Source organism: Thamnophis sirtalis, unplaced genomic scaffold (genome assembly GCF_051295495.1).
Source record: "Thamnophis sirtalis isolate CommonGarterSnake01/CBP01778 unplaced genomic scaffold, rThaSir2_p1.2 scaffold_6, whole genome shotgun sequence".
NCBI lineage: Eukaryota > Metazoa > Chordata > Lepidosauria > Squamata > Natricidae > Thamnophis > Thamnophis sirtalis.
In genome coordinates, this window is record NW_028261386.1 from 44129526 (window position 1) to 44156642 (window position 27117).

Sequence of the window (27117 nt, forward strand, 5' to 3'; positions counted from 1 at the left end):
AAAAGGTGAGAAGATTCACATTTATACACTTCACAGATAGAATAGGATCAGAATATTCTCTTAATATCCTAGTAAATCCTTAGAATTGAAATTGAATGCTAGTGGTCTTTCTGAAATTCCTTGATGGTATTTCAGAGATGTTTTAGATCAAATAGATGTTTTAACCTGTCCAGAGTCCTGAAAATAATCATCGAACTAAAGGTAAGATGATAATCTTTTCAAAGCAGTTCCCATAGATTGATCAAAAGTAAAGCTGAGCAAAGCAGATTTTACAGAATATTCATTAACCACTCATCATTATCAGTGGCAATTAATTAAGAAGTTATTAGCTCAGCCTTAAAAAAAAAGTAGGCAGCTATACAAAGGGTTGCAAAGCTCCTGGAAAGCTCATGGTAAATAAAGTCTTGCTAAATTGGACCTGATGTTGAAATTGATAACTACTTCTCAGTTCCTTATTTGTATGGGACTTTGAAACAGAGGCTGCTATATGGAGCCATCATTCATATAATGCCTCTAATATTAAGCACAGAACTACCCTTTGTTGTAAATTGATTTTAGTTATTTTTAGAAATGTATAAGGCTGTCGCCCAAGACCATTCTGGGCCAGAAAGCCCACAAGGCACAAATAGGGCAAAAACGAGCTGCCCAGCAGCATCTGGTAGCCAAAGGGGTTGTATTCTGCCTCCCAGACCCAGGAGGAAACTCTTATCCTGCCGATCAGCCACCTCCTCTAAAGGCTTGGCCTTCCAGCTCCTCATCTGGTTCCTATCTGCCTTGACTTGAGGAGATGAAAGGATTGCTGGAAAGAAAGAAAAAACCCGCAGGGCCCCCGTAAACAACAATGGTCTCGTTGAGCCGAACAAATCCAGCTGTAGCCCGTGCAGCAGCAGGAGGAGCCCTTCTGCACCTCAAGGGTGCGGGAAAGAGGACGGGGGGAGGGCGAAGGGTCTTAACCCCTCGGGCGCGAGGTCTTCTTTCGCCTTAGCTGGAGCTCACGGAGTGCCGGAGGTTACTCGAGAGGACAAGGGAGCCTTTCGTTGCTTCCCCTCCCTTTTCGCTTAGCCTGCCAGCTGCGGCGGGAGCCTTTAGAAGGCGCGGGTAGCGTTCCTTTCCCTTTCTAACCCCGGGGGCACCCTGAGCTTAGATCTGTGTGTGTGTGCGTGCGTGCCTGCGTATGTATGTATATATGTATGAACAATATCATATCCAGGGGTGTACATGAATGCGCAGAAACAGGACCGACTGGTTTCACACGCTCCTTCGCTTTGGGAGCGAGAGCCTCTTTCTTCCTCAGCATCAACCACAACAGCTTCCTTGCACACCAGCGAGGGCGGGAAGGAGGAGACTGTCCTCCTCCTCCTCCATACCCGCCCCCCCCCACTCCGTCGCCTTCCCCGGAGAAACAGCGGGCACTGAGGGCAAGCCTAAAAGAGGCCGCCAGCGGGATCGAGAGGGAGGGAAGTATCGCCGCCGCTAGCCACGCAGAGCCGCGGGTAAGAAGAAGAAGACGGTCCGGCAAAGCAACTCGGCGTTGGCTGGAGAAGGGGCGCTCTTACGCGGGAGGGAGAGGGTGCGCCTGACGGGGTCCAAGGGTTGACCGGTGGTGGGTAGGTGGGCGCGATTTTTCTGGCCTCCGCTCCGCTCCTCCAAGGCGGCATCTGCTTTCTCCGCAGGCGAAATGGGGTGGGAATGGGAGTGGGTAGGACGGCGAAGGGACGGGACATAAAGCGCGCGTCTCTCTTAGAGTGTCGTGGCGGGAGGGGGCACAGATAACGGGGGACGGAGGGGGGCTGAGGGAAAATCAAAGAAGATGCACAGTGACAGATCCTAAGGAAAGGGCGGGATCCAGTTAAGGACTCAGGTGGTCCTTTTGGAGCGAAAAAGGGGAGACAACGAAGAGGGGGCGCCCGGTGTGTTTGGGGTCTTCACCCTGAGAGGCGTAGTCGCCTCTTTTCTCTCACCAGCGCCGCCGTCATCACCAATCCCCCCCCCCCCAATAGTCTGGAGTGGTGCGCGCGTCTATGTGTGGAACTGGCATCCTCTGGCCATTTGAGGAAAGGGAAAACCTGGCGCCCCTCTTGCCCTCTTCTCGCGCTCTCCTTCTGCTTCTCTCCCCGCCTTCGCTCGCCTTTGCTAGAAACCGCGCCAGGCTCGCTCTCTCTCTCTCTACGAGGAGAAGACTCCCGACCCTTTCCCGGAGGTTATAAATAACCGGGTCGCTTTAGTGTTCATGAATCGCTCCCTCTCAAACAGCCCTCACAGTTCAGCCTCCTTTTCCCGGGGGCTCCTCGTGCTTAGGAGCATCCCCCCCCCCCTCCGCAATTTCGGCGGGGGGCGGGGGAGAGCAGCCGATCGGCCAGTAGCTTCCTTGAGGCTTTCTAGGACTGGCGGGCAGCGTCTTCAAAACCGTGGGTGCGATTTCTACAGACGTGTTTGTGCGCCTGTGATCATGAATGGACGCGTGTTTTTGAACAATCACACACATACACACACTTCATTATATTTTACAGAGATGAGGTGGCTGGCAAATGGGATTTAGGCAAACGGAAGCATTCGGTTAGAGTTTTGCTACCGACTTTCAGATACTATAAATGTAGACTGTCTCCCTGTCTCTTAGTGTAATGCAGAGACACAAAGAAAAAGCATGATTAATAGATTGTATATAAAGACACAAATATAGTACACCAAGGAAATTTCTGAAGCGGAGAAGGAAAACAAATATATGGCTTGTAATGTTTGCGAAATGAGCTGGTTTAGCTTATTTGCTGCCAGTATAGCTGTGCTAATCTAAGAGAACCATTCTAAGTGTAATAAATAAATCAAGTAATGATAGAAAAACAATACAGAATAGTACTAAGATGATACACCTGCTAACTATATTCTGTTTTAACTGTGTTCTTCTAATTATGTCCACTGTCACCTTTTTGTCCTAGCCAATTTGGGGAGGTGTTTATCTGTAATATTTTGCTGCAGTGCCTTAGCATTTGAAGGTACATGATTCCCATTTCCCTTGTTTCCCATGATGACTCAATCATTAAAAATGTACAACTGAATCTAAAAATGGCATCTTAAATAAAGCCTCTAAGGTAGAGGGCAGTAATTTAAAAGAAGAGAACATTAAAAAGTTGTTATAGTAATTTACTTCATTGTTTTTAATTGAAATTAAGAGGTAAGTAGCTGATGTTGACTTCTGCAAAGAATGGATTTGGTCTTGAAAGCCTGTTGCCAATATTTGTGATTCACTTCCTTGGAATCGTTCTTTTGGTATTTATTTCTTTTTGTAGGAATCTTGAAAAAGTGTAATAATAGCTCTTAAACTTCATGAAAAGTAGCACATAATACAGCAAAGACATCTTGTCTTTTTTCAGAATGCTTAACTTTGGTTTTGTTTGCATTATTCAGTGGACAGAAGATAAGGCAGCAATATAATTAACTCATAAACCATCTAATTTATTGTGTCAGTGACATTTGTGCACTGCTTCATTGGGGTACAAAATCAGTTGGAAAAGCTATTTTAATTGGTACTTATTTTAAAGAGAGTAATTAAAGAATCAAAAGAACCAACATGTGATTTTAGAAATCTTGGTTAAGAAGACAAGTTTATCAACCCACTCAGGACTCCCTTGACCTGTTTTTTATTTAAAATTAATATTATCAACATGCCATTTTGAATTTCATATTATATAACAACAGCCTTCTACATTGTTCAATTGTTCTATATATCTATAAGTGATGTTGTATTGATTCTTTCCCACAGTATCCATGTGATAAATGGTACTTTAAAAGTAATCATTCACATATATCATGTAAAATATTTCATAGAGATGATTTATCTATGTAAGTTTTCCAAGGATGAATTCATACCAAAGACAAATGTAGTTGAATAAATCTAAGAAGCCTGCTAATATATGCATCCCAAAGTACTTCTGTTCTATTTAAGATTTTTATATGAAATTGCTTTTAAGATAACTGGAATGTTATGTCAGAAATAACATGTATATATGCAAAATATCTGTCTCAGTGTTATCAGCAGTCTGGTAGCAAAGCATGGTTCTTGGAACAGAATAGTTTAGAATCTGGAACATTTTATTATTCTCAAAATATTTATAGGTTCTTAATTGCTGTATCATATCGAAGTTTTCCTAGAACTATGGGTATACAATTCAAGTTCCTAGATCCATGATGGCAAACCTATAGCACAGGTGCCGCAAATGCCATACAGAGCCATCTCTCAGGGCACATGAGCCATCGCCTGTTGCTCTTCCAGGTTCTGGTGCACCAGCCAGCTGGACTTCACATGTGTGGGAGCACCAGAAACTAGAAGAGCAGCTGCCTGGTGCTCATGCGCATGCCAGGAAGATGATATTCTGGTTTCCAGCACATGCATGCGCACCAGCCACCTGGTCTTCCAGTTTCTGATGTGCATGCATGTGTGAAGACTGACTGGCTGGTACATATGCATGTGCTGGAAACCAGAATATCATTTTCCTGGTGCGTGCATGTACACCGGTCAGCTGCTCTTCCGATTTCTGGCATGCGTGTTTGCTTCCGTTTTGTCACTGGATGCCAAAAAGTTTCACCAACACTGTCCTAGATACTCAAACAAAATAGAACTTCAAATTTTCATGAATCTTCTTCAAACTTTGTATCCATTTAAGTTTGAAAGGAGACCTACAGATAGTTTTCATTTAGCAACTGACTCATTTAGCAACTGTTGCTGTTATGATTGTGATAAAAAGTAACTTTATCACTAGTCCTCGCATTTTTGACTTTGGCAAAGGAAAGCTGAAGTAAAACAGTAATTTCATGATGTTTCACTTAATGCACACTTGTCAGGCACAAGCAACCAGAACGTTTCAGGAATAATCTCAAAGCAGAAGCTTTATTGTTATTTACCTGTGTTGCAAGAATCTTGCCAAACTGACTATATCTGAACAGTCAGATAAGTCAGATTTATCAGGTACTTAGGAGCTGAGGGCACAGTGACAGGAGGAAACAACAATCAATGACTTACTAGCTAGCCATCATCACCCCAACTGAACAGCTACACAACCAGTCATCATATAAATACAAAAAAGCCCAGTGCACATATTCTGGAGAGAGAGAAGTTCCCTGATGATGGAGTCCAGCATGAACCCGAAAGCTTGAAAAAATAAACATTTGGTCCCAATGACTCTCTCATACTGGATCCTATGATATTATCCTGGGATGTGTACATTTATTGTACCTTCATTTCAGTGATGAAATGTAATTTTTTTTGCCACTGGTTCTCTGGGTGTGGCTTGATAGGTGTGGCTTGGGGTCATGTGACTAGGTGGGTGTGGCCAACTTTTTAAAAAATGTAAAGCATTTTTTACTACCTATTTGCCTGAACCGGTAGTAAAAAAATGTTCACTTTAAGAAGTGGGGAAAAAAAGTTCAGCTGTGCCGTGCAATCGTCGGAACCTTTTTTTCACTTTTTAAAGCATTTTTTTTTACTACTGGTTCAGGTGAATAGGTAGAAAAAAAATCTTTAAAAAGTGAAAAAATAGGTTCTGATGATCATGTGGTACAGCTGATTGTCATTGAACCTTTTTTTCCACTTTTTAAAGCATTTTCCCCCCTGCCAATTAGGGCGAATAGGCAAAGGCAAAATGCTTTAAAAAGCGGGGGAGGAGCTTCCGACTATCGCGTGGCTCACAGCTGAGCCACGTGATCCTCAGAAGCTTTTTTTTTACTACCAGTTTGAAGAACCAATGACAATTGTTCCTACTGGTTTGCGCGAACTGATGCGAACCGGTAGCATTTCACCCGCTTCATTTGCAGTCAGATAAGACTTCAGGATTCTGCGGGAGTTTGGGACCTTAAGCTTCGCCTCCTCTTAATACCTTCCTCCTGAGTAGTTGGAGATTCCACCACATCATATCACTTAATGACTGAATTGCTGGTCTCAGTTGTTAAATGAGAATCAGTACCTGTACTCTTTTCATTTCTTTCACCAAGAGTCATTTCTCAAGGAGAAATCTATGGACTGTGGTCATATTAGAACTGAGAAGTGATTGCAACATTTAGATATACTTTGTACCTTCAGTGACTCTGCCCTGATGTAAAAAGTATAGGTTCTTCCTTTAAACTTGATTACCTGTGGCCACATGTGACTTCCCAGATCCGTTGGTGTCTCCAAAATTGCTCCTGAATTGGAATTTCATGCATAGGGATATGGACTTCACAGACTATATAGTTTAGTCTATGAAAGAGTTCATAGTGGCATATAAGGTAGTCCTTTAGATTTGAAGAAGACATGCTGCTGTGCAGTTCATATATGGACACAATGCAGATTTACTCTTTGTGAGCCAAGACCTCCAGATTGGAGACACGACACATGCTGAAGATGGAATGCAAAGTGCACATGTGAAATTTCTCCAGTTGTTTGATGTGCCTTTGGTTCAGAGTTGATAACTCACATCCATATAGGAAAGAAGAAATGATACAGCTCTGTAGACTTTCAGCTTTGTGGAGATATATATGTTGTGTTGATTGAGTACTCTAATATGAAGCTGCCCCAGTCCGTTTGCTGATTTTGGAGTTAAATTCTTTGTCCAAAGATTTATTACTCAAGATGATGTTCCTGAAGTATTTGAAACTGTTTGCATTGGTTAGCTGGGTGTCATTAACATTGTTTTTTGGTTCTATGGACTTGATGTTTTACACCAGCTGGTAACGTACTTCAGTCTTGTTCAGACTAATAAACAAGCTGAAGAGCATAGCAGAATCTGAGAACTTGTTCAGCTGTCAACTGTAGATTGCTAACTTTGTGCACCAGGAGCACACAGCAGGGTTTCTTGAATGACTGTATAAAGGTACTTTGTGTGTGTGTTCAGTGGCAAAAGTGAAAGAACTGTCCATTAGATATTTGATGTATACTGCTTCAGACCATGGATAGAAGGTAACAACATGCAAGCAAATAACAGATTGAATGGAACTGAGACTAACACAAAATCCTGTTATCCCACTGGAAATGGCAAATTGTAAAGAACCTGTCCTGTCATTCTGTGTGGAGTAGCTGAATCAATTTTATGAATTTTCTCAGACATTTATCTTAGGATGATCCAGAGAGCCTCCCTGTTTATAGTATCTATGTATTTATTTATTTGTACAGTTTCAGTAAGTGACATCTAAAACATCTATCTTGGTTCATCACAACTAGCAGGTGGCACACTATTGGCTAGATGCAGAAAGTAATCAATGTTTCATATCTAATTTCAAAGGGAAGCAATTTTGGCCATCTGAAGTAGCTATTAGAGTATTTTACAGGATTTTAACAATTTTCCTCTAATCTTGAATATAAAGATAACTCTATTTCTTGCACCTCTACCACTTTATGTCTTATCTGTTCTTTTTCTGGTGCCCTCCAGATATACTGGATTGTACTTTTCATAATTACATATAAAATTTTCCAAATCTCCAGTTAGTATGATCAACGCATACATGAATACATTGCCAGACTTGGATAAATCCGCATGGTAGCCTAGTGGTAAAGAGGCTCGCTTCATACTTTGAAGGTTGAGAGTTCAATCTTAGGTAGCAGCAGATGTTGCTCTCCTAGAGCACCAAGAAAAATATCTGCTGTGAACTCCGTGTGGCATCAGGCCAGTAAATGCTCAGCTCCATCCAGTTGCCCCAACTCTACCCCAAATTAAGGGATTACAGGATTATAAAATGGGAGTATTGCCAGACACTTGGCAATATTCATTCATTCATTCACTCACTCATTCACTCACTCATTTAATATGTTTGACTAACCACTTGCAAAGTGAGTGGCTAACATTAATTTAAAATGACAATAAAATTTCCAGCAGAAATTAAACACCTTATACCTCATATAGCTACATCAATAATCTTGCTACAGATGGGTTTAACTAACTTCCTTTCAGGCCTTCTAGGTAAACAAGATAGAAAAACATGACTACATGAGCTAAACCTATTTTACTGTAAGGTATGTTAATGGAATGTTGCACGTCAGAAAGTACAAACTTTCTGTTGCCACTTTTAACTTATCTGATATATTAGGATGGGTCCTTCCTAAGCTTCTTCCTCTCACCATTAAGCACTTGTTGGCTCCCCACTACTCTTGTCTGATTGTCGATCAGCAGATTGTTGATAGGCAACATTGCGTTCCATTGTTCCCCATTACATTTCCTTGCTTGACGGAAAAAAGCAGCACTTTGGGTCCATCTCTTAGTTCTGTAAAGATATATAAGTACTGTTTGCCTTTACATATTTTTCAAGTCAGTTTTACAATGGAAGGAAGGCAGGAAGGCAGGAAGGGAGGGAGGAAGGAAGGAAGGAAAATTATGAATACAATAAAAATCCTATACTTACTGAGTTATATGGTAGGTTTAAAAGGTTTGTGTAAAATTCCACAAGTCTACCAATTAATTATTTTATTTATTTAAAACATTTATATAATTACCAAATTGTGAGTGATTCCCAATCTTTGACAACAGTTTTCTCCTCAAGTTAACTATTCCTTCTCTAGCATTTAAAAAATATATATTACATATTGGAAATATATGAATTCGGGGTGGGTGAGGTGGGTGGGTGCATAGTCCATATGAATTCAAGTTCCCTGAATTCATATGGACTATGAATAGCAGTTTCTGCCATTTAAATTATATAGTGGTAGGCATGGTGATAATTCTGTTTTTCGATAAATTGTTGAAGGAGTAGTGGTTTTGTTTCATATGTAATATGATGAGAAAATATATTTATTATTTAATTAAGTCAATCCCAAATATGTGCTGAAAAGAATTCAAGGTTCCACAAGCAAACAAGTATGTGAGATATTAGCTTCCTTGAAATCTGTGTGACAGACATAATGAAGTACTGTGTTGTATTACTATAAACTACTGAGTTACCTAAATAGTTTGCAATACATAAAATTGAATGAGTAAATAAATGAATGAATGAATGTGTTTGCCTTGTTGTGCAAAGTGTTTTCAGTGACTTACTTTCATGCTAAATTTACTAGAAGTCCTGCCCTGTCGTTTTAAATGCCAAGTTCTAATATCTTCTTCTACATGAATGTATGTGTGATTAGGTTCTAATGGCAACATTAGAATTGTTCTATGTTTGATTTTGTTAATCTTAAGCAGAAAAGAAATAACAGACAAAGTCCTGGTGGAAACAAAAAGCCACATTAAAAAAAAGGGGGAAAATGCTAAGGTTTCAAAATGGAACATATATAGCAGTGATGGCTAACCTTTTTGTTGTTGCATGCTGAAAGTGCGTGGATGCATGTGCACCCATATGCAATGTACGTGTGTTCCCCTGTGTGCCCCCACATCATGCATGCACGATCCCCCTGCATGCACTCCACTCCCCACATGCATGCATGACCCCCATGTTCCCCCATCCCTGTGCATGTGCATACGATTCCCCTGCATGCACCCCATTCCATGCATGCACGTGCAACCCCCTGTCCCCAGCATGCATGTACATCTCCTGCATATGCCCCATCCCCAATCCATGTGTGCAAGAGACCTGAAAACCAGCTGACTGGTGGGAGGCGCCCTCTCATGCGCAGTGGAGCTGAGCTGTGGTGACAGCTCGTGTGCACACAGAGAGGGCACTGTGTGCCACCTGTGGCACGCATGCCAGAGGTTTGTCATCATAATGTTGATTTGTATGCAATGACTTTCTCCCCAATTCACATATTAAATTAATCCGACATTGGAGATATCCTTTAGTTAATAAGGTTCTGCATTGTATCAGCCCTTTTTTTCTTTACTCTACATTAGATGAAATGAATATCTGCTTCTACAAATTGATCTTAGATTTATTTATTTTTATCATATATGTATAGTTGCCCATCTGACATGAAAGTGACTCAGTGCATAGGACTTAATAAAAAGCAATAAATATATAAAACTGTCAATTAAAAACTATAAAAACATGAGAAGATTATATTTTAGTCACTAAATTTAAAATCAAGTAATGCTATTATCAAACAATTATAAATACACACTTCTTGATCCAAAGATGTAAATTCAGTACACTTTTCATAAGTACAGATAAAAAAGAATGACTTCATACAACTAAGAAATCAAAGAGATTCAGAATTAGTAATGTCACATGCTGTTACTACAGAATGTAGGGTAACTAATGAGGCCCTACCAATACTCCACATTGCTTCCATCTCCACTCCACTTTTTGGCCTGTAGGGATTTCAGGAGATTTGCAGCATTGTTGTAACAAGTATTTTAAATTTAACTTCCGTTTTAGTGGCTTTCTAGAAATGCATAAATACCTTTTTTTCCTTGACATCGTGAATGGCATCATTACAGTTCTCTCATTAGCATCATAATGATTCTAAAGGAATAGTAAGTGAAAATGGAATAGTGGAGAAAATGGAACAGTGGAGAAAATGGAATAGTCTATCACCCAACTGAACTGCACACATGTAATGAAATTTTAACCTCCAGGCTGCTTGGTTGCCTCAGGGTGTTTTCTTAATGTATTCACTTGGCTGGCAACATGGAAAGCCTGTGATAGCCTAAGGATTATAAACTGAATTCAATTCATATTTCATCTGGGCTTCCATTACACTGAAGTCCAGACAAAAATTTGCAAATAGTTATCAGCAGAGTTATATAACTTGAAGCTTGCAAGCATGCAAAAAAATATTTCAGAATAAAAATTGAGGAGGTGGGAAAGATCATTTACCCCAAAGTCCATAGAATATGAAACGGAATGATGGAGAGGGAAAATAATAACAAAATGAGAGGCCTGAGGAAGTGACTAGCTGGATAAGAATAGACATGTCATACATTTTGGTGGCCTTAACAAAACAAGAATCTTATAGTATGGTTACACTACTGAAGAATTGTTATATTTATGTTAATACCACTGAATAATAGCACTGGGTGAGATGATCTGTCACTATGGGTTGAAGTATCTGGAATATGCTGATGATATCCAACTATATTTTCACCCCTGGTCATCTAAGTGATACTGTTGCTGCTCTTGTGAGGTGCCTGGAGGCTGTGGGGATAAATGGGGGACAACAGGCTTTGACTGAATCCTGGCAAGACTGAATGGCTTTTGGTACATGGATCTCCAAGATCCAGGACTTTGACATCTGTAATGCTGCTTGATGGGGTGATACCAACCCAGACAGATCCAATCTACAACTTGGAGGTTTTCCTGGACTCATGACTCCTGTTCAAAGACCAAGTGGAAGTCATGGCTAGGACTTTGGTGGTGGCCTTTCAGCTCCAGCGGTCCTTGGAGGAAGCTAGTTATCTTGATCCATTCCAGTCTGGCTTCAGGCCCGGCTACAGCACAGAAACCGCTTTGGTCGCATTGACCAATGATCTCTGGAGAGCCAGGGATGGAGGCCATGCCTCCATCCTGGTACTCCTGGACCTCTCGGCGGCTTTCGATACCATCGACCATGGTATCCTTCTGCGACGACTGCGGGAGGTGGGGGTGGGAGGCACTGTTCTACGGTGGTTCTCCTTTTACCTCTCAGACAGGTCGCAGTCGGTGTTAGTCGGAGGGCAGAGATCGACCCCTAGGCCCCTAACATATGGGGTGCCGCAGGGCTCGGTCCAGTCCCCCCTACTCTTTAATATCTACATGAAACCGCTGGGCGAGATCATTCGACGGCACGGGATAAAATACCACCAGTATGCGGACGATACTCAGTTGTATCTGTCCGCCCCGTGCCAACTCAATGAAGCGATGGACGTGATGAGTCAGGGCCTTGAGGCTGTTAGAAACTGGATGGGGGTTAACAAGCTTGTGCTCAATCCGGATAAGACCGAGTGGCTGCTGTGCTTCCCTCCCACTAATTGGCCAAGTGTTCCATCTCTCAGGCTGGGGGGTCAAATACTACGCCCCTCAGACAGGGTCCGCAACTTGGGAGTCCTCCTGGACCCACAGCTGACTTTTGAACACCATTTGTCAGCTGTGACCAGGGGGGCATTTGCCCAGGTTCGCCTGGTGCACCAGTTGCGTCCCTACCTGAACCGGGAGGCTCTCACAACAGTCACTCGTGCCCTTGTGATCTCTAGGCTGGAATACTGCAATGTGCTCTACATGGGGCTGCCCTTGAAGAGTATTCGGCGACTTCAGCTAGTCCAGAATGCGGCCGCGCGAGCGATTGTGGGTGCACCTCGTTTCACCCACATAACACCTATCCTCCGCGAGCTGCACTGGCTACCTGTTGATCTCCGGATACGCTTCAAGGTGCTAGTTGTCACCTATAAAGCCCTTCATGGTATTGGATCTGGGTACTTGAGAGACCGCCTACTGCCAATTACCTCCACTCGTCCAATTAGATCCCACAGGTTAGGCCTCCTCCGAGTTCCATCAGCCAGTCAATGTCGACTGGCAACTACGTGGAGGAGAGCCTTCTCTGTGGCAGCTCCGACCCTATGGAACGAACTCCCCGTGGAGATTCGTACCCTCACCACCCTCCAGACCTTCTGCATAGCCCTTAAAACCTGGCTGTCCCGACAGGCCTGGGGCTAAAGACCTTCACCGTACCCGAATTGTATGAATGTTGTGCTTTTAATGATGTATTGTCCTATATGTAACTCAGTTTGTCTCCCCCTTCCCTTGAACTGTGAGCCGCCCTGAGTCCCCTTGGGGAAAAGGGCGGCATACAAATATTAATAAATACTAAATACTAAAAAACGTTTGTGCAACTTCAGGTTGTGAACCAGTTGTGGCCTCTCCTAGATCAGGAGTCCCTGTGCTCAGTCATTCAAGCCCTAGTCATGTCACAGGTGGACTATTATAACACACTCCACATGGGGCAATTCTTGCACACCATTTGGAAGCTACAACTGGTGCAGAGTGCAGCAGAGCTGGCAGTTTGTGTAGCCCCAAATTAGTGTGGATGGGTTTTACATTGCAAGTTTTTGGCTTGGTAATTCTATAATCATTAGTGAGGAAGTCCTCAAGTGCCCCTCTATTGTGGAAAGTTAGTCTAAGTTCTCAAGGAGAAGATTGGTTTTCTGTAATCAAAGGTACAGCAACAAAATAACAAAAATATTCCACTATTCAATCAAGTGAACTAAAGATAGTACCTCCCACAATATATCAAACATAACATTTATAAGAGATTTGGGGTGTAGATTCAGATCCAGATTGAGAATTTCCTACAACTCAGTGAATCTTGCTCACAGCCATGTCATTATGTCACAATGATGTGAATGAAAACGATGGGGCATTGTGTAAATGACACAATGATTTAATTTGAATCATTGATAGAGTTCTAGGTTGATAAAGTCTACAAAGAAATCTCCCTGTGGTCTTAAATGAATTGAAGTTTCCAGGACCAGGCAAATTATGTTGTAGTATATTGAAGGAGCTGTCAGAAGTTATTTCAGAACAAATGATTGTTATCTTCAAGGAACTAATATAGGGCAAACATAGTTCCAATATTTAAAAGGGATGAAGTTTGGGGAAATTACAGAGCTATTTGTTTAATGGCTATCCCAAAATAGTGAAGCCACATTTAAAACAAAAGGGAGGGAAGCTGTAGTCTAATATGCAGATGACATCAAACTAGAGAGATTGGGTACTATCTTAGAATACAAAATCATAATCAAAAATGAGCTCAGTAGGCAAATTTTCAGAAGTGGTTTGCCATTACCTGCTTCCTAGGGCTGAGAGAGGGTGACTGGCCCAAGGTTATTTAGCTGATTTCATACCTAAAGTGGGACTAGAATTTACAGACTCCTAGTTTCTAGCCTGATGCCTTTAATCACTGCATTAAACTGGCTTGCTGACCATTACAGGATCAAAGAAGATGCAGCAGTTAAAAGGCCCAAAGCAATTTTGAGTTGAATTAACAGAAGTATTGTTTCTAGATAGCAGAAAGTAGTATTTTTGTTGCAATTAAGCTGATTAGACAATATTTGGGAGTATTGTGCCCAATTTTTGGAATCACACTTTAATAGAGATGTAGAAAATTTTCAGGATGAAAAAAGATTAGAAGCCAAGCTTTATGAGGAAAAGTTAAAAGATACAGGCATATTTAATTTGCCAAAGTTCTTACTAGGAAGAGATATGGTAGAGGGTCTAAAGACTGTCCTATTTAAGAGGAGCAGATCTGTTTTCTGTTGAAACTGAAGATTGGCTTAAATGATTTAAACAATTCCTATCAACTCATCCATTCTTTGAATCCCCCTTTAACTTCCATTATTAATTTTGCCAGGCAGATTATAATTCTTAACACAATATCAGCTTTTGATTCTTTATTTATTACCAGCACCCGTGCATTCTGACTTTGGAAGAAACTTGCCTTTTGGCAGTCATTAAACCTTTTCAAAATATTCAAGATGGAAAACAGAATTATTCTTGTTTCTTGAAGAGTAGGAAATAGAGCTGAGGAGACATCTGGTTTGTGTGCCAAGGAGTATATGCGTTACTGTAGAAAGCACATTGTAATGTGGGTTGCCTCTCCTTCTCAGAAATGCTGCTTCTCCCTCTCCCTTTTCTTCTCTTGCAATGGGATTGGATAGATGGCTTACAGCCTGGCTCTGGCCCCGGAATCCCTGCTCCTGTTTAATATTCTGCTTGCTCCACTGATGTTGTGCTTGGCTCCTGTGGGATTGCAACTCACCGCTTGAAACCAGAGCCAATTTTCTGTCTTAATCTCAGTGTTTTGACTGGAGGCAGATCCAGTTCAACCCAATCGGAGCTGGTGGAAACATCTACCTAAGAGTCTCGCTCTGTTTCGCCTGGAGAGGGAAAGAAGAAGGAAGAAGGGGGTGGGGGAGATAGAAAGAAAGAAAGAAAGGACAGAGAAAGAGAGGCAAAGAGAGGCAGGCCAACCAACAAGCCACTCGTAAGAGACTAATATACAATGCCGTATCTGGCATCGCTGCATCTGTAGAGAATAAAGTGATTCTTCTGCAGTTGGGTATATCGCTCAGATTGCTCTCTCTCTCTCTCTCTCTCCCTCTCTCTCTCTCCCCCCTCTCTCTTGGAAATCTGAATTAAGAATCGTGAGAGGCAGTCGAGGGCTTTTGGGCAGAGGGTCAGTGAACGGGGAGAAAGGGCTCCCTGTTGCTTGGGGAAGGACTGTGATCCTGAACCATTTGGCTGGACGTAAAACGAGACCCCGGGGTCGGCGGCGTTTCTACATGCATCGCGGAGGAACGGGTGATTGAGTTCTCGGGGTCGTCCTCCCCATTTAAGCAATAGGCGAAATACAAGGTGCTGAAGGGAAAATCGGAACCGACGGAGACGTTCTGAGCCGGCTGCGTGAACTGACTGAGGCAATCGGCGTCGAGAGGAGGGTGAGAGAGGGCAACGGGTGCAGAAGGCAAGCGAGAGCGGGAGGCACCGGTCCCTCGGGGCCGTAGGAGAAGGCCAAGGGCTCGGCGGAGATACCAAATGCCAGCTTGACTGCAGAGCGCAGGCACGCAATGGCCGCTGCCGGATAAGGGTACGCCAGGGCAGGGCGAGCTTCGCGGGAGGTAGGAAAGGCGGCGGCTGCCCGACCTGACCGGCCGCGCTATCTTTGTCTCCGTTTGCAGATCGGAGGCGCCGCGATGACTCTGGTGTTGCCCCTGAGCAGCTTCTGCGAGCCCATTGTTTCTTCCGAAGGAGCCGGCGAGTTCCAGCCGCTGTGGGAAGCGCGCTGTTGCAGCAAGAGCAGCCCCGCCTTGGATGCCGCCGCCGCCGGCAGCAGCAACAGCAACAGCGGCAGCAGCAGCAGCAGCACCGCCCAGGGGCAGGCGCAACAGCAGCCGCCGCCGCAGGGCAGCGACGGCCGGACACCCGGTGGGCAGCCTCCTCCCTCAGGTAACGCTAGAGATCAACTCGCTCTCCTCCCAGGCTTCTCCTGGAGCGCAATGCAGCGAGTGTAGTATTACTCCCGCTGGGTTCCTCCCAACCGTCCTGGGAGGTAGTGGGTGCTCAAGGACTGACTGGTCAGAAATCCACAGGAAGTTTCCATGATGGAGGGGACGTGAGAACAAGTCCCAGTCCAAGTCTTAAGCACTCCAGCATACACTGACTGGTGGCTGTTGCTAGGTTCTGCTTTCCTTCCTCTCCACAAACAATTTGTCAGGCAGATTTAGATTGGGAATGTTTAGCTCCGGATTATTACTCGAAATTTAGGAAAGGCCCGAACTGATCCAAAATCGTTCAGAATCGCACTTGTAAAGGAGGTGAACAAATCGGCTTTCCACTAATGGAAATTTCACCAGCAGGGCAAGAGGCAAGAACCCTTCAATTTGGGCTGCTGCTTTCTCCCAGTTTCTGGTACTCAAGAGGAGAGCTTTGTCCAAACATGGGCATTTCATGCAGTTAACCTAGTAAGAAGCCACCGATGTGAAAGGCAGGGCTGGGGTAAGGGGACTGATGAACCAAAAAGAGATGCATTAGGATAAACTGCTCTATAGAAATTCTCTGTAAGATAAAAGTTAATGCTTTTCATGGAGAAGCTTTTGCTTGAACTGTTACTGATCCTATGGTTGCTGTGTAACATTGGATGGTGATATCTGTTCTCTTGGCTGCTTTGCTTTCCATGTTGCAAAAGCAAAAGGGGGCCAATCTGTGTGCTTGTATATGTGGTGCAGCAATGATTGTGACTTGTGATGATGAATTAGATTTAGTGTAGGCAAAGGCCTCCTTTGCTGGTTCTCTTGTCAATGGATTGTCTCTCTAACATCCCCTTTGTCTTACTCCATTCAAGGGTAATAGTTCAATTACTTTTTTAAAAAAAAGCACTTTTCATAAGTTTCTGAAAGGTCTTTTCTTAATGGTTAGATCTTTCTGAGCTCCGGTGAGAAAAATATGAATGGAGAAAAATATTAACTTTTCCTTTTGCTGGCCTTGCACCCTCCTCCCCTTGGTGGCTCCTCTGGCAATGGCCCCGCTATGGCCAAGGGATCCTCCTGACCTTCATTAGGGCCGGTGATCACATCAGCGAGGACCTGCCTCATCTTTATGTCCATGCTGCTTTTTGCGGCCGTAAATTCAACTTCTAATCAGATCCTTGATATTTTGTTTTTCAAAATGAGAGGTATTTTCCAACTTAATCTCCATTTTCCTATGTGAATGGTGCAGATGAGCTTTTGAATTTACGTAACATGTCTTTTGAGGGTAGGCCTTATAAACTGAGGATGATATGATAAAATTGTGCCTAGATTGGGTCACCTTAGGCAGTCCGGTGGAGCTACTTGTATGATGCTCCATAAAAGGTGGACACTTTATTTTTTGTCATTTTTAACTATTTTAGTTTTGTATGGCAGTATATTTAATGACAAGGCTCCCCAGGTAAGCTGAAATGTTATGGACTGCTTGGACAAGATTGTTAAATGATCCCGATTTAAGAATAATTTCTCTCTCTCCCCCTCTCTCTCTCCCTCCCCCTCCCTCCCTCCCCCCTCTGCCCTCTTTCTTTCTCCCTCCCCCTATCCCTTTCTCTTTCCCCTCTCTCTCTCCCCCTCTCTGACTTTCACTCCACTGAGTTCCTACAGTAAGTCTGTCTGAATTTAGGATAAATCCGGGGATCTTTAGGGACTTTCTTCCAGAGGCAATTTTGAACTGATAGCAGTATGATAGTTTAGGGGAGTGTTTCTCCCTTCATTGCTTTGTGTTTGTGACAAATAAAATGAAATCGTTTATAGAGCAACTCTTAGCTTTGTGTTGGATCAGAACTTGTTGAATTGAAATCTCCTTTAGCCAAAGTTATCCAAAACAAACTGGAGTGGATTAACTTCAATTTAAATGAATAATATTTGCTTAATATGAATTAAATTTGTAATATGAATTGGTGTACATTACAGTAAAAGCATTCCTTTAGGAGGAAAACAGACAAAGCTGAGGCTTATCATGATTTATTCCTAATCACTTAACTATGGTTGAGATGTATGCATAGAAGAGTCTTTTTCAATGAAGACCATTGACCCATGAGGAGAGTCACTGGGGGAGGCTGCCTCAAGTGATGATGAATGAAGTGAGAGTTGCTGGTATATGAACCCAGTGCCAAAAACAGGGCTTTCTGCATTGGAAGCTTGCACAGTTCTCTTGCTTTCTGTTTCTGCACATTAAATGAGACCACAGAGTGCATACAGTCACCTAGCTGCAGATTTCCCATCCTGAGTTTAAGTAAGCATCTTAACTGGACTGGAGGCCTCTCTGGTTCTTCCTTACCTCTGATTTCAATTATATATGAGTATACTATAGTTGCTTTATGATTCTGCATATGCTTAAAAATGCCTTATGTTAAATTTGGCTTTAGATTTCACACTAGAAGCATGGTTTAAATATATGTTACAAAAGACCTCTAGGAATGAAGGCTAAAATTTAAAATGCATATTAATAAAACAAACTGGATAGTGATCTATAATGCATTCCCCTTCCCCATTGGCAACGTTAATATTTTCTTTGTAGTACTACAAACATTTTTAGTTGCCAAAACAATATTTTAGACATAAATAACTCTATATACAAGTATCTCGACTTTGATAGCTAGCATCAAAAACAATAATGGGGTTAAGTCCTTCAGTACTCTCTTTGAAAATGAAGTTTGTGCCCACTTTATCTTGTATAGCTTTTGTTTCAAGTTTAAAATAGCATTGGGAAAAATACAATGATTCCCAAGCAGGTGCCCATATTAAATGCAAGCAATAATTAAAAAATTACTCTCTGTGGTAGCACACTGTCTGATTGGAATACCATGACCCAGACTAAATTATGGTATCCATCAGTCTCTAAAGAGTTCAGAGTAATTACATCTTGGTTACCTGTTCCAAATCACTTCCTTTATATTAAATTTAAAGAACATTTCAAATTGGTTTAGAGCAAATTATGCATATTTGGTACACAAATTACAAATAAGATTTGTCTACCCATAGGAACATTGTTCCTTCTTGTCAGAAGGAGTCATACAAACCTACTTTATTTTCTACAATAAGAGAGCCGTTGTGAAAGAGATAAAATTTGGAAAAGAAATGCATGCACTTGAGACAATAACAGCAGCATCTTCCATTTGTCTACTCACAGTTCAGGGGAAATTATTTATTAGAAGATTGACCAATGAGAAATCAAGTTCTACAGGCAATATCTCATTTAAAATGCCATGATGTGGTTTTGGGGGTGGGGAGAGCATAAAATATTGTGCCTTCATGGTACAAGAGAAGGCTGCTTGTGGAGATGGAATTTGACTGCAGAGGTTGTTAGGAAAAATCTGCTACTTTGGTGCTTTCAAGGATCTAGACCAAAGAGAGGTTTTAGGTCAGAAAAAAGATATGGTAGCTTTGATATGTTAGCGTCCAAAAACCAATGGGAGGAGACATTTCTAAAAAGTGGGAGGGTTTACAAGCCACTACTTTGTCTTTTTTCCCTAGTTGCCTCAACAGGTTTTATAAAGTGGGGATTCCCCTTCCTCAAAGGAACTCTATGACTTTTGGCTTCCATAGAATTGGTTTATCTCAGCAACAACTCATTCAACCTTATTCACATTTTTAATAGCATCACTCAACAACATATAAGCATATGATAAAATATGAGATAATGAAATGTGATATAAAAAGTTTTATTTTCAAGAATATTCAAGAATATAGTAGCTGCTGTTTATTAGCAATGTATTAAAATTATTAGTCTTTTTAAGATGGCATATGGGCTAATTCTAAAGAAACAGTTCAGTGTTGAAAGTTGCAGGGGATTTTTCCAGATGGGTTGGATGCGTAGAATAAAAATTTCTTAAAGTCAAATATGTAAAGAATGTTTAAACTGTGACAACTATGCTTAAATAAACAGTTTCTTTCTTAGAAGACTTTTCAAAAAACTTCCATTGCTTCAGTTTATTTTTCACATAAACTTTTATTAAATATGATAGATGGATGGATGAATGGATGGACGGACATATAGACAGACAGACAGACAGACAGACAGATATTCCTGTTTCTCTTTATTGCATTGGAACACACACACACACACACACACACACACACACACACACACACACACACACACACACACTTGTCCAAAGCAGTAAAGACAAGCTGGAATATTTTTTCTTTTGTATTTTTTGCACTGGTGATGTTACCTCATTTGGGTAATGAAATATCTGTAAGAAAACAACCAAGCTCAGAGAACACCAAGAATCCTTCATTTCAATTCTGAGGTACAAACATTTTCCTTTATTGGTCTTTTGTCCTGTCAGACACAGTTTACACCATATGTAATTTATTTCCCACAGCACTACACCAGAGAGGAAATCCAAACCCTGGAGCATCATCTAAGATCACATATGTTAAAAGAAAGTATGTGGAAGAAGAAGATTTTCATCCACCACTGAGTAACTGTACACCCAAAGTAAGTTTCAAAAAGCTATTACTTCTGAGTTTCTCATTTGAAATGGTATAATTTCTATTAGCTTGAGTGCAATGCATTTCCGTTTCCATAAATAATAAGTTTTTGAAAAAAAGTCTGTTTTTTCTAAACTTGTTAATATGAATTGGTCAATTCTTTTATTTTCTTTATTGCTATCAATTCTGTTTTAGTGAAGAAAATTTGGACTCGGCAATTCCTTTGTATCAATTCAGAAATTAATAGCGTCTTGGCATCACAAGAATGTAATTTTTAGCTCTGCTGTTCATAAATTATCATTGAACAAATGGTTTATGGTTTGTTGAGTATAGAATCTTTCTCACTCAAAATATTGAACCCACCTTCATATTTATTAAATATACATGCTGCCTATGTCACCTAGAGATAATTTTAAGCAGCATACAATCTATAAAAGCAAGAAGATAAAACATTAAAATAATAGAAATGAACACTAAAATCAACTTAAACTTTAATAAAGATGGCAAGGAAGGAAGCAAGATGCACATAGGAGGCATCAGAGATAAATCAGAGATGACCAATAATACTGGCTATGTTCCTACATTATAGAAAGCCAGAACCTGGAAGAGTTCTGATGTGTCATGAACAAAATAAACCCATGCAGTTGTATGCTTCTACCTCATCCTTCTTGCCCCAGAAATGGCTAAGCAAGCCCATAGGTGCTCTTTCCATGATATGTTACTGTGATATATGGGCCAGAGCTGGAAGCCCTGGGTTGTTCTTGGATCCCATTCTAGATTTGTTTGGTAGTCCCTAATCAGGGTTTATAGTTGACACATCTTTTCTTCTCAATGTAAGTTTATTGTACTGTACCATGTGACATAGAAATGCAATCAGTATCTTTGGCTAGCTCTGATTATTTTCAAGCTAGTGGAACAGGAAGTCAGTTTTCTGATTGAGGTATAATTCTAATTCTAGATGTCTAATAACAACTTGGAAAAATTGCAATTTATTGTCTTTTGGAAACAAAATAAAATCTAAGTTCTAGGCCAAGTTGTCTGGCCTGTTCTAAAGGACTGGCCAAACCTGAGCATTCAATACAAATTTGTATTATTTTATAAATCTAAGATCTCCTAATTCAGATGTTACTTTTTACTCATAACGAGGGAAAGAAATGGACCGAATAGCATTCTGTTATATGGAGATGAAGACACAAAGGTTCTGTCTAATGAACCTGATGAGCCAATTTAAATCCCATACAATAAGGCCAATTCATTAAACCTTTAGAAAATAATATCCACCAGCCTGTTCTCTCTCTCTCTCATTTTAAAATAAAGGTACCATTATCTTTATGAAGTTAGGAGAATGACAGGAGAGCTTAATTATTAGCATGGTTATGTTTAGCTTGCTCAAAAGAACTTATGCTAGACTGATGGGTAGCTGCAGGGAATAAAGTCCCAACTTCAAATGGCACAAAATCCTTTCCCTCCAGATCCTGCTTTTAAAAAAATACTGCTTCAAATTCACAGAATGTAAACCATATTGGGGGGAAATCCTTATTGTATTATTTGCAGTGGTGGGACTCAGGCAGTCAGCACCACTTTGGGAGAACTGGTTGTTAAGTTTCTGAGCAGTTTGGTGAACTGGTTGTTGGAAGAAATCGTTAGGGCAGAGAACCAGTTGTTAAATTATTTGGATCCCACCACTGCTTTTTTGTACTATCCAAAGAGTAGTCATAGAGTCCAAACTGTCAAGATCTTAAAAACTCATGATGGTAAAATAAATACATAAAAGGTGAGGGGAAAATGTAGCTCAGATCATAAATGACAATCTTGATTTAATATAACAGTAGGTTGTGCAATTTTAGTTTAATGTAGTCAACCACATTGAGACTTGAGTAGGGAGCACATTATTTTTAAAGTAAACAAGCATTGTATAAAAGTTTGCATTGAATGACAAGAGTGGTCTACTCTGGCCCTGTGATCATATAAGTGAGAGATGACCAACCTTGGGAACTTTAAAACTTGTGGACTTCCAATTCTTGGAATTCCACAGCCAGCATCCTTTGTTGTTTGAGGAAGTTTCACAGCCTTCCAGAAGGGTGTTTGAGGGATGCAGTGGAAAAAGGTGATAGAAAAGCTTTCTAGGGTTTCTTCCATTCAGATATTCAGCACCCATGTTAATAATAATAATGAGGATGGCAATTATAACAGCAGCAATGAATGTACAGCAACAATACCAATAGTGGAGTTGCTTTATACTTAACTCTGAGGGAGGGGGTGTAAGTGATTAAAACAACCTCAGTGACATTAAAATTTGTTTCTATTCACCTGGCTTTCTTTATTGGGATAGGTAGTAAAATTACTATCATTGTGTTAATTGTATATAGATGCTAATTTAAAACAAAAGGAGAATTTCTGCAAAGAGGAAGCTTTGTTTTATGGCTTTGTTTAGGAGTCAGTGATACAGAACATTTTTCTGGATACTCTGTCTGAAAACTTTAATATTCAGGGGAGAACTAATACAACACACGAGAGAGAGAGAGAGAGAGAGAGAGAGAGAGAGAGAGAGAGAGAGAGAGAGAGAGAGAGGGAACAGCACTGTAGCGCAGTAGTATTTTATTACATAGCTGCACAGATTTTCACCTGTTCTGTTCTCCATTATCTCTTTCTTTTTCTCATAAGTATCTCATTATGAAATTTGACACCAGTTTAACAATCCTTGGGACTGATTTTTCTCTCTCTTTCCAGCCTGTAATAATACAGATAAGGAGAACATTGCAAGGTTGTTATATTGCTTGGACATTTGGAAATTCAAAATTCATTTGCCAAAGAATGTTAGAATTCACGGTTCATTTAGACCATGACTTTTTTTGCTAAGTAAGATTGCTAAAAATAATAGTGATTTTTTTTGTAAAATAGAAAGGATTCCTATGGGAAGTAGAACAGACACCAGTAGATAGTTTTATAGCAATCATGAAACAGCCTACCAGATATTTATCAGTTTGGAACTATAAGCAACAGTACCGGTAATTGCAATTGAATCAGGTTTTGAAGTGAGCAATTAATTCTTTTTAAAATTACTTTACGTGATGCTGAAATTTTATAATGACATTTTATATAGAAACAAATAAATTAGTGTATGTACATGTAATCCAAAATCCTTATAATCTACTATTTTTGTTGCTTTTCTAAAATTACAGTACTTAATTAATACTAGATGAGCACCAAACCTACTAATAGTTTATTTATTTATTAAATGTATATACTGTCATATCTGACATAATAACATTTTACAGCATACATTTAAAAAGTATACAATTAAAGTCACCATCAAGACATAGCACAAAGTATCACTAAACAACCAAGGATGTTATAGTCAGTAAAATAATATCAAACTTCAACTGTCCTGCATAACAGATCCATCTTGAAAGTCTTATGGAAGGACATCAGATTTGGTACAAGCCAGATCTCCAGAAGAAAGCTGTTCTCCTAAAATTATTATACTTTTTCACATATTGTTCTATTTAGTAGCACATTTCTGTTCAAAGGACTCTTCAAAGATACATTGGTAATGAATTACTAAGCACCAAGCACTGTGGTTTCTTTCAGTTGTTAGATCCAGTTTCCTTCATTTAGGAAGCTTTACTTTGGTGATAAGGTAGAATATACTCAGTATTAAGCCTCACACTCCCAATGAGATTTGTGAGAGTTGAATAATAATGGACAATAAACAATAATGGAACCACTTAACCATAATAATATAATAATTTCTTAAGCTTGCATGCTGCCTCTTTAGTAGGACAGCTCTGACTCTGGGCAGCTCACAATGATCAAAAAAATTGGAATAAAATGAATAAAAGATAAAGTTAAAGATGATCCAAACTTTCCTGTGCCAAAGCGATTCAGCTGCCCAAATACTATATGTTGCATGGATGGATAAAATCTCAGTGGCATGATTCAATTAATTAATACTGCATTCATTTTTATTATTATTTCCTCTCTCTTGTTCATTTTAGACAATCTCTGTATTTGAGGAGCGGGCACATATTCTTTACATGTCTTTGGAAAAACTGAAGTACATTGATGACCCTGAAGTCTACCTAAGGAGATCTGTTCTCATAAATAATTTAATGAAAAGAATTCATGGAGAGATTATTATGCAAAACAACTGGTGCTTTCCTACTTGCTCTTTTGGAGGTACTTCAAGTCAAGAATGGTTCATGTCTCATGACTGTCCTTATAGGAAGCGTCTTCGGATGGCACGGGAGGACTGTGAAAAGATCCACACATGCTGCTTTTATCAAGAATGTGGCAGCCATTATTTAAGTTTGCCATTATCTACTAATTCTGCAGTGGGGAATTCCACCGCTTCTGTATCTTTACCAAGTTGTTCCCAACAAATGGAATATGGTAGCAACAGTTCCCCTGTTTACAGGAGTGATGAACATATACATGCCAATGAAATTTTCATTACAAATGCTGGGCCACATGATAATCAGGACAAGTCAATATTCAGTAGTGAGAAAGGAGGCCATGATATAGATCGAGAACATGCTTCAGACTGGGAATCTATGAAAAGTGATCATGTCATAGAATGTAAAAACAAATATTACAATTATTTTGAGATGGGTCACGATGACAAGAGCAACATGAATGAATGTTGGAAGAAGTGTTTACGAAAAAGGGAGTGTTTACCAGGTAGCAAAATTTGTTGCAGTAAAGGAAATAAAATATGAGCCATCTTCTGAATAATTTCAGTTTAGAAGCAAGTACAGTATTGACATTATCAGAAAAAAAATCAGTTTGGATCAATTTTCTTATGCTTTTATAGAACTGGTACAATTGTGTCATAAGCTTCATGGATACTTTCAGTGACTGTGGAGCAGATTCCATCAAAGTGTATGTATGGTCTGCATCATGAGCTATTTATAAATACAAGGGATCCTTACAAAAAGCACAGTCGCATTGTATACTTCCATTGCTAGAAGAACCAATAAACCAGATGGAGAAAATACAATTCCTTTCATGTATCCCTTTGGGAAACTAGCAGGAATTAAGAGGAATCTTCTTTATGCTTATCAATTAATTATACATTTGATAAGCAAATTGTTACCAGCGAAAGGAAGAATACATTTTACCTATCAAAATGTCTGTGAGACTGCATAGAAATGAAATGGAATAGGCCCACTTTATGGTCCAGAAGTGACATTATTCTAATGTATTTAAGTCTGGTTTTATTGATAGGGTACAATAACACCTTTTTATGGAGACTCAATTTGAAATGCTACACACAGTTCCAGCACATGCACAGTTTTCAGCTAAGCTGCAAGAATGAACAAGCCTTATAGTGGTTTATTGCTATAAAGGCAGAGATTTTTTGGTGCCTTACTTTTAATCTTAATTTTTCCAGGGTGAAAATTAAGTTTAAGAAAACTGCTACAGCAGGGATGTAACCTACACAGGAAAAAAATAATAACAGGGTGGATCAAATATTATTAGAATTCTGTCTCCTTTGAAATACAAAGCTTGATTTCCTATTCAATTGCCGCTATTCATTCTTTTTGCTCAGTCGCTTTTTGATTTGCCATTTTAAGGAAAGGATTGAAGGAAAAAAACAATAGAGATGTGTCTCTTGTAAACAAGCATTAGCTCTTTGAATATTTCTATGGCAACTGTCTGTTGCTTTGATATTTTTTTTCCTTTTTCTTTCTAGTATAATGAAGTTCATGAACCAGTGGCATGCTTTATATTTTACTCTGTTTCACGTCATTTTCTCTTTTCAGAAAAATGTAAAGAGCATGTACTGGATTTTCATATAATTGTAGGGTTTTTTTATTTTGGAAAAAAGCACAATGTTAATAAATGATGTGGTGATATAAGATTTTTATCTGAAATGAATGTAAGAGTTTCAATCTTTTTTTTAAAGATTATCTTGGAGAAAGAGGGGGATAATCTTCAATTATTAGGATTATATTTGGATCATCTCTGGAATTATTCATTTTAGAATGTTCTGTCTAAAATTCAAGATCATTAATTCCAGGTAAAGCACACAATGAATTTTGTTCTATTTAAATATCATTTCTATAGCTGAAGGAATCAATAAATGGGAATAATCATTATTACATCACACCTTTTAAAGGTCTGGCTGAATTAGGAGCAATCATAATTTCAGCATAGTCATTATTGCTGCATCATGCCCTTACTTTTTTTTTTTCAGAAATGATTGAAAAACTTTCATTTGGATCCAACTTATGCTTTAATAGAATTAATTTAACAACATTTAACCCTCTTAAAACTATTTACATTTTTCTCTACGGCTACATGAATTATTCACACAATTATAAAACAATTTTCAGTTCCTAGATTTACCCTATAACCAATAATTCTTGTTATTCTGTATGAACATCTTTGATGCAATTAATTATGAAAAACATGAATTCTTGAATGGATTTCTGCTTCCTTTATATAGAATATGCTTTGCATAGAAAAATCTTAGATTCATTCCTTACATTTTCTTTAAGATATGAAGTGATAAATTAAGAAAAAGTCTGCCAGAAAATTACTGCAAGTCAAAGTACAGGCTTAAAATACTGTTTTCTTCCTTTCATTCAGCGTCTGATGTGGAAGCAATTTAATTTACAAATACTGGGAACTGAAATATGTAGTTTTTAACACTAGAAATTAGTTCAACTACCTATTAACTGATGCTAAGTGTGTGGCTTCTTTTTAGTCCTTTCACCAACATGATATGCAGAGCGTGGGTTCAAAATGACAGTAAACCATAATATAGTTTATTTTGGACTTATAATATTAC

General features: G+C 39.8%; 1 protein-coding gene across 3 annotated transcripts; it reads left to right on the forward strand.

Moving 5' to 3' along the window:
• Positions 1 to 1205: 1205 nt before the first annotated feature.
• Positions 1206 to 26432, forward strand: SERTAD4 (SERTA domain containing 4). Of its 3 annotated transcripts, none has more exons than XM_014073139.2 (4): positions 1206 to 1493; positions 15537 to 15804; positions 20213 to 20328; positions 24320 to 26432. In XM_014073139.2, exons 2-4 carry the CDS (start codon positions 15552 to 15554, stop codon positions 25037 to 25039), a joined length of 1089 nt encoding a protein of 362 aa, XP_013928614.2. In that variant the 5' UTR covers positions 1206 to 1493; positions 15537 to 15551; the 3' UTR covers positions 25040 to 26432. The 3 variants fall into 3 exon arrangements, with proteins under 3 accessions (XP_013928614.2, XP_013928607.2, XP_013928622.2); XM_014073132.2 differs by lacking the exon at positions 1206 to 1493 and adding an exon at positions 13834 to 15296; XM_014073147.2 differs by lacking the exon at positions 1206 to 1493 and adding an exon at positions 15303 to 15445.
• The last annotated feature ends 685 nt before the right edge of the window (positions 26433 to 27117 follow it).

Excerpts from the sequence above, each read along its gene's own strand:
- SERTAD4 (XM_014073139.2), top strand. The coding sequence starts at position 15,552 with ATGACTCTGGTGTTGCCCCTGAGCAGCTTCTGCGAGCCCATTGTTTCT. Across the intron at positions 15,805-20,212 it reads TGGGCAGCCTCCTCCCTCAG|CACTACACCAGAGAGGAAAT; the intron begins GTAACGCTAGAG and ends TATTTCCCACAG. Across the intron at positions 20,329-24,319 it reads TGAGTAACTGTACACCCAAA|ACAATCTCTGTATTTGAGGA; the intron begins GTAAGTTTCAAA and ends TGTTCATTTTAG.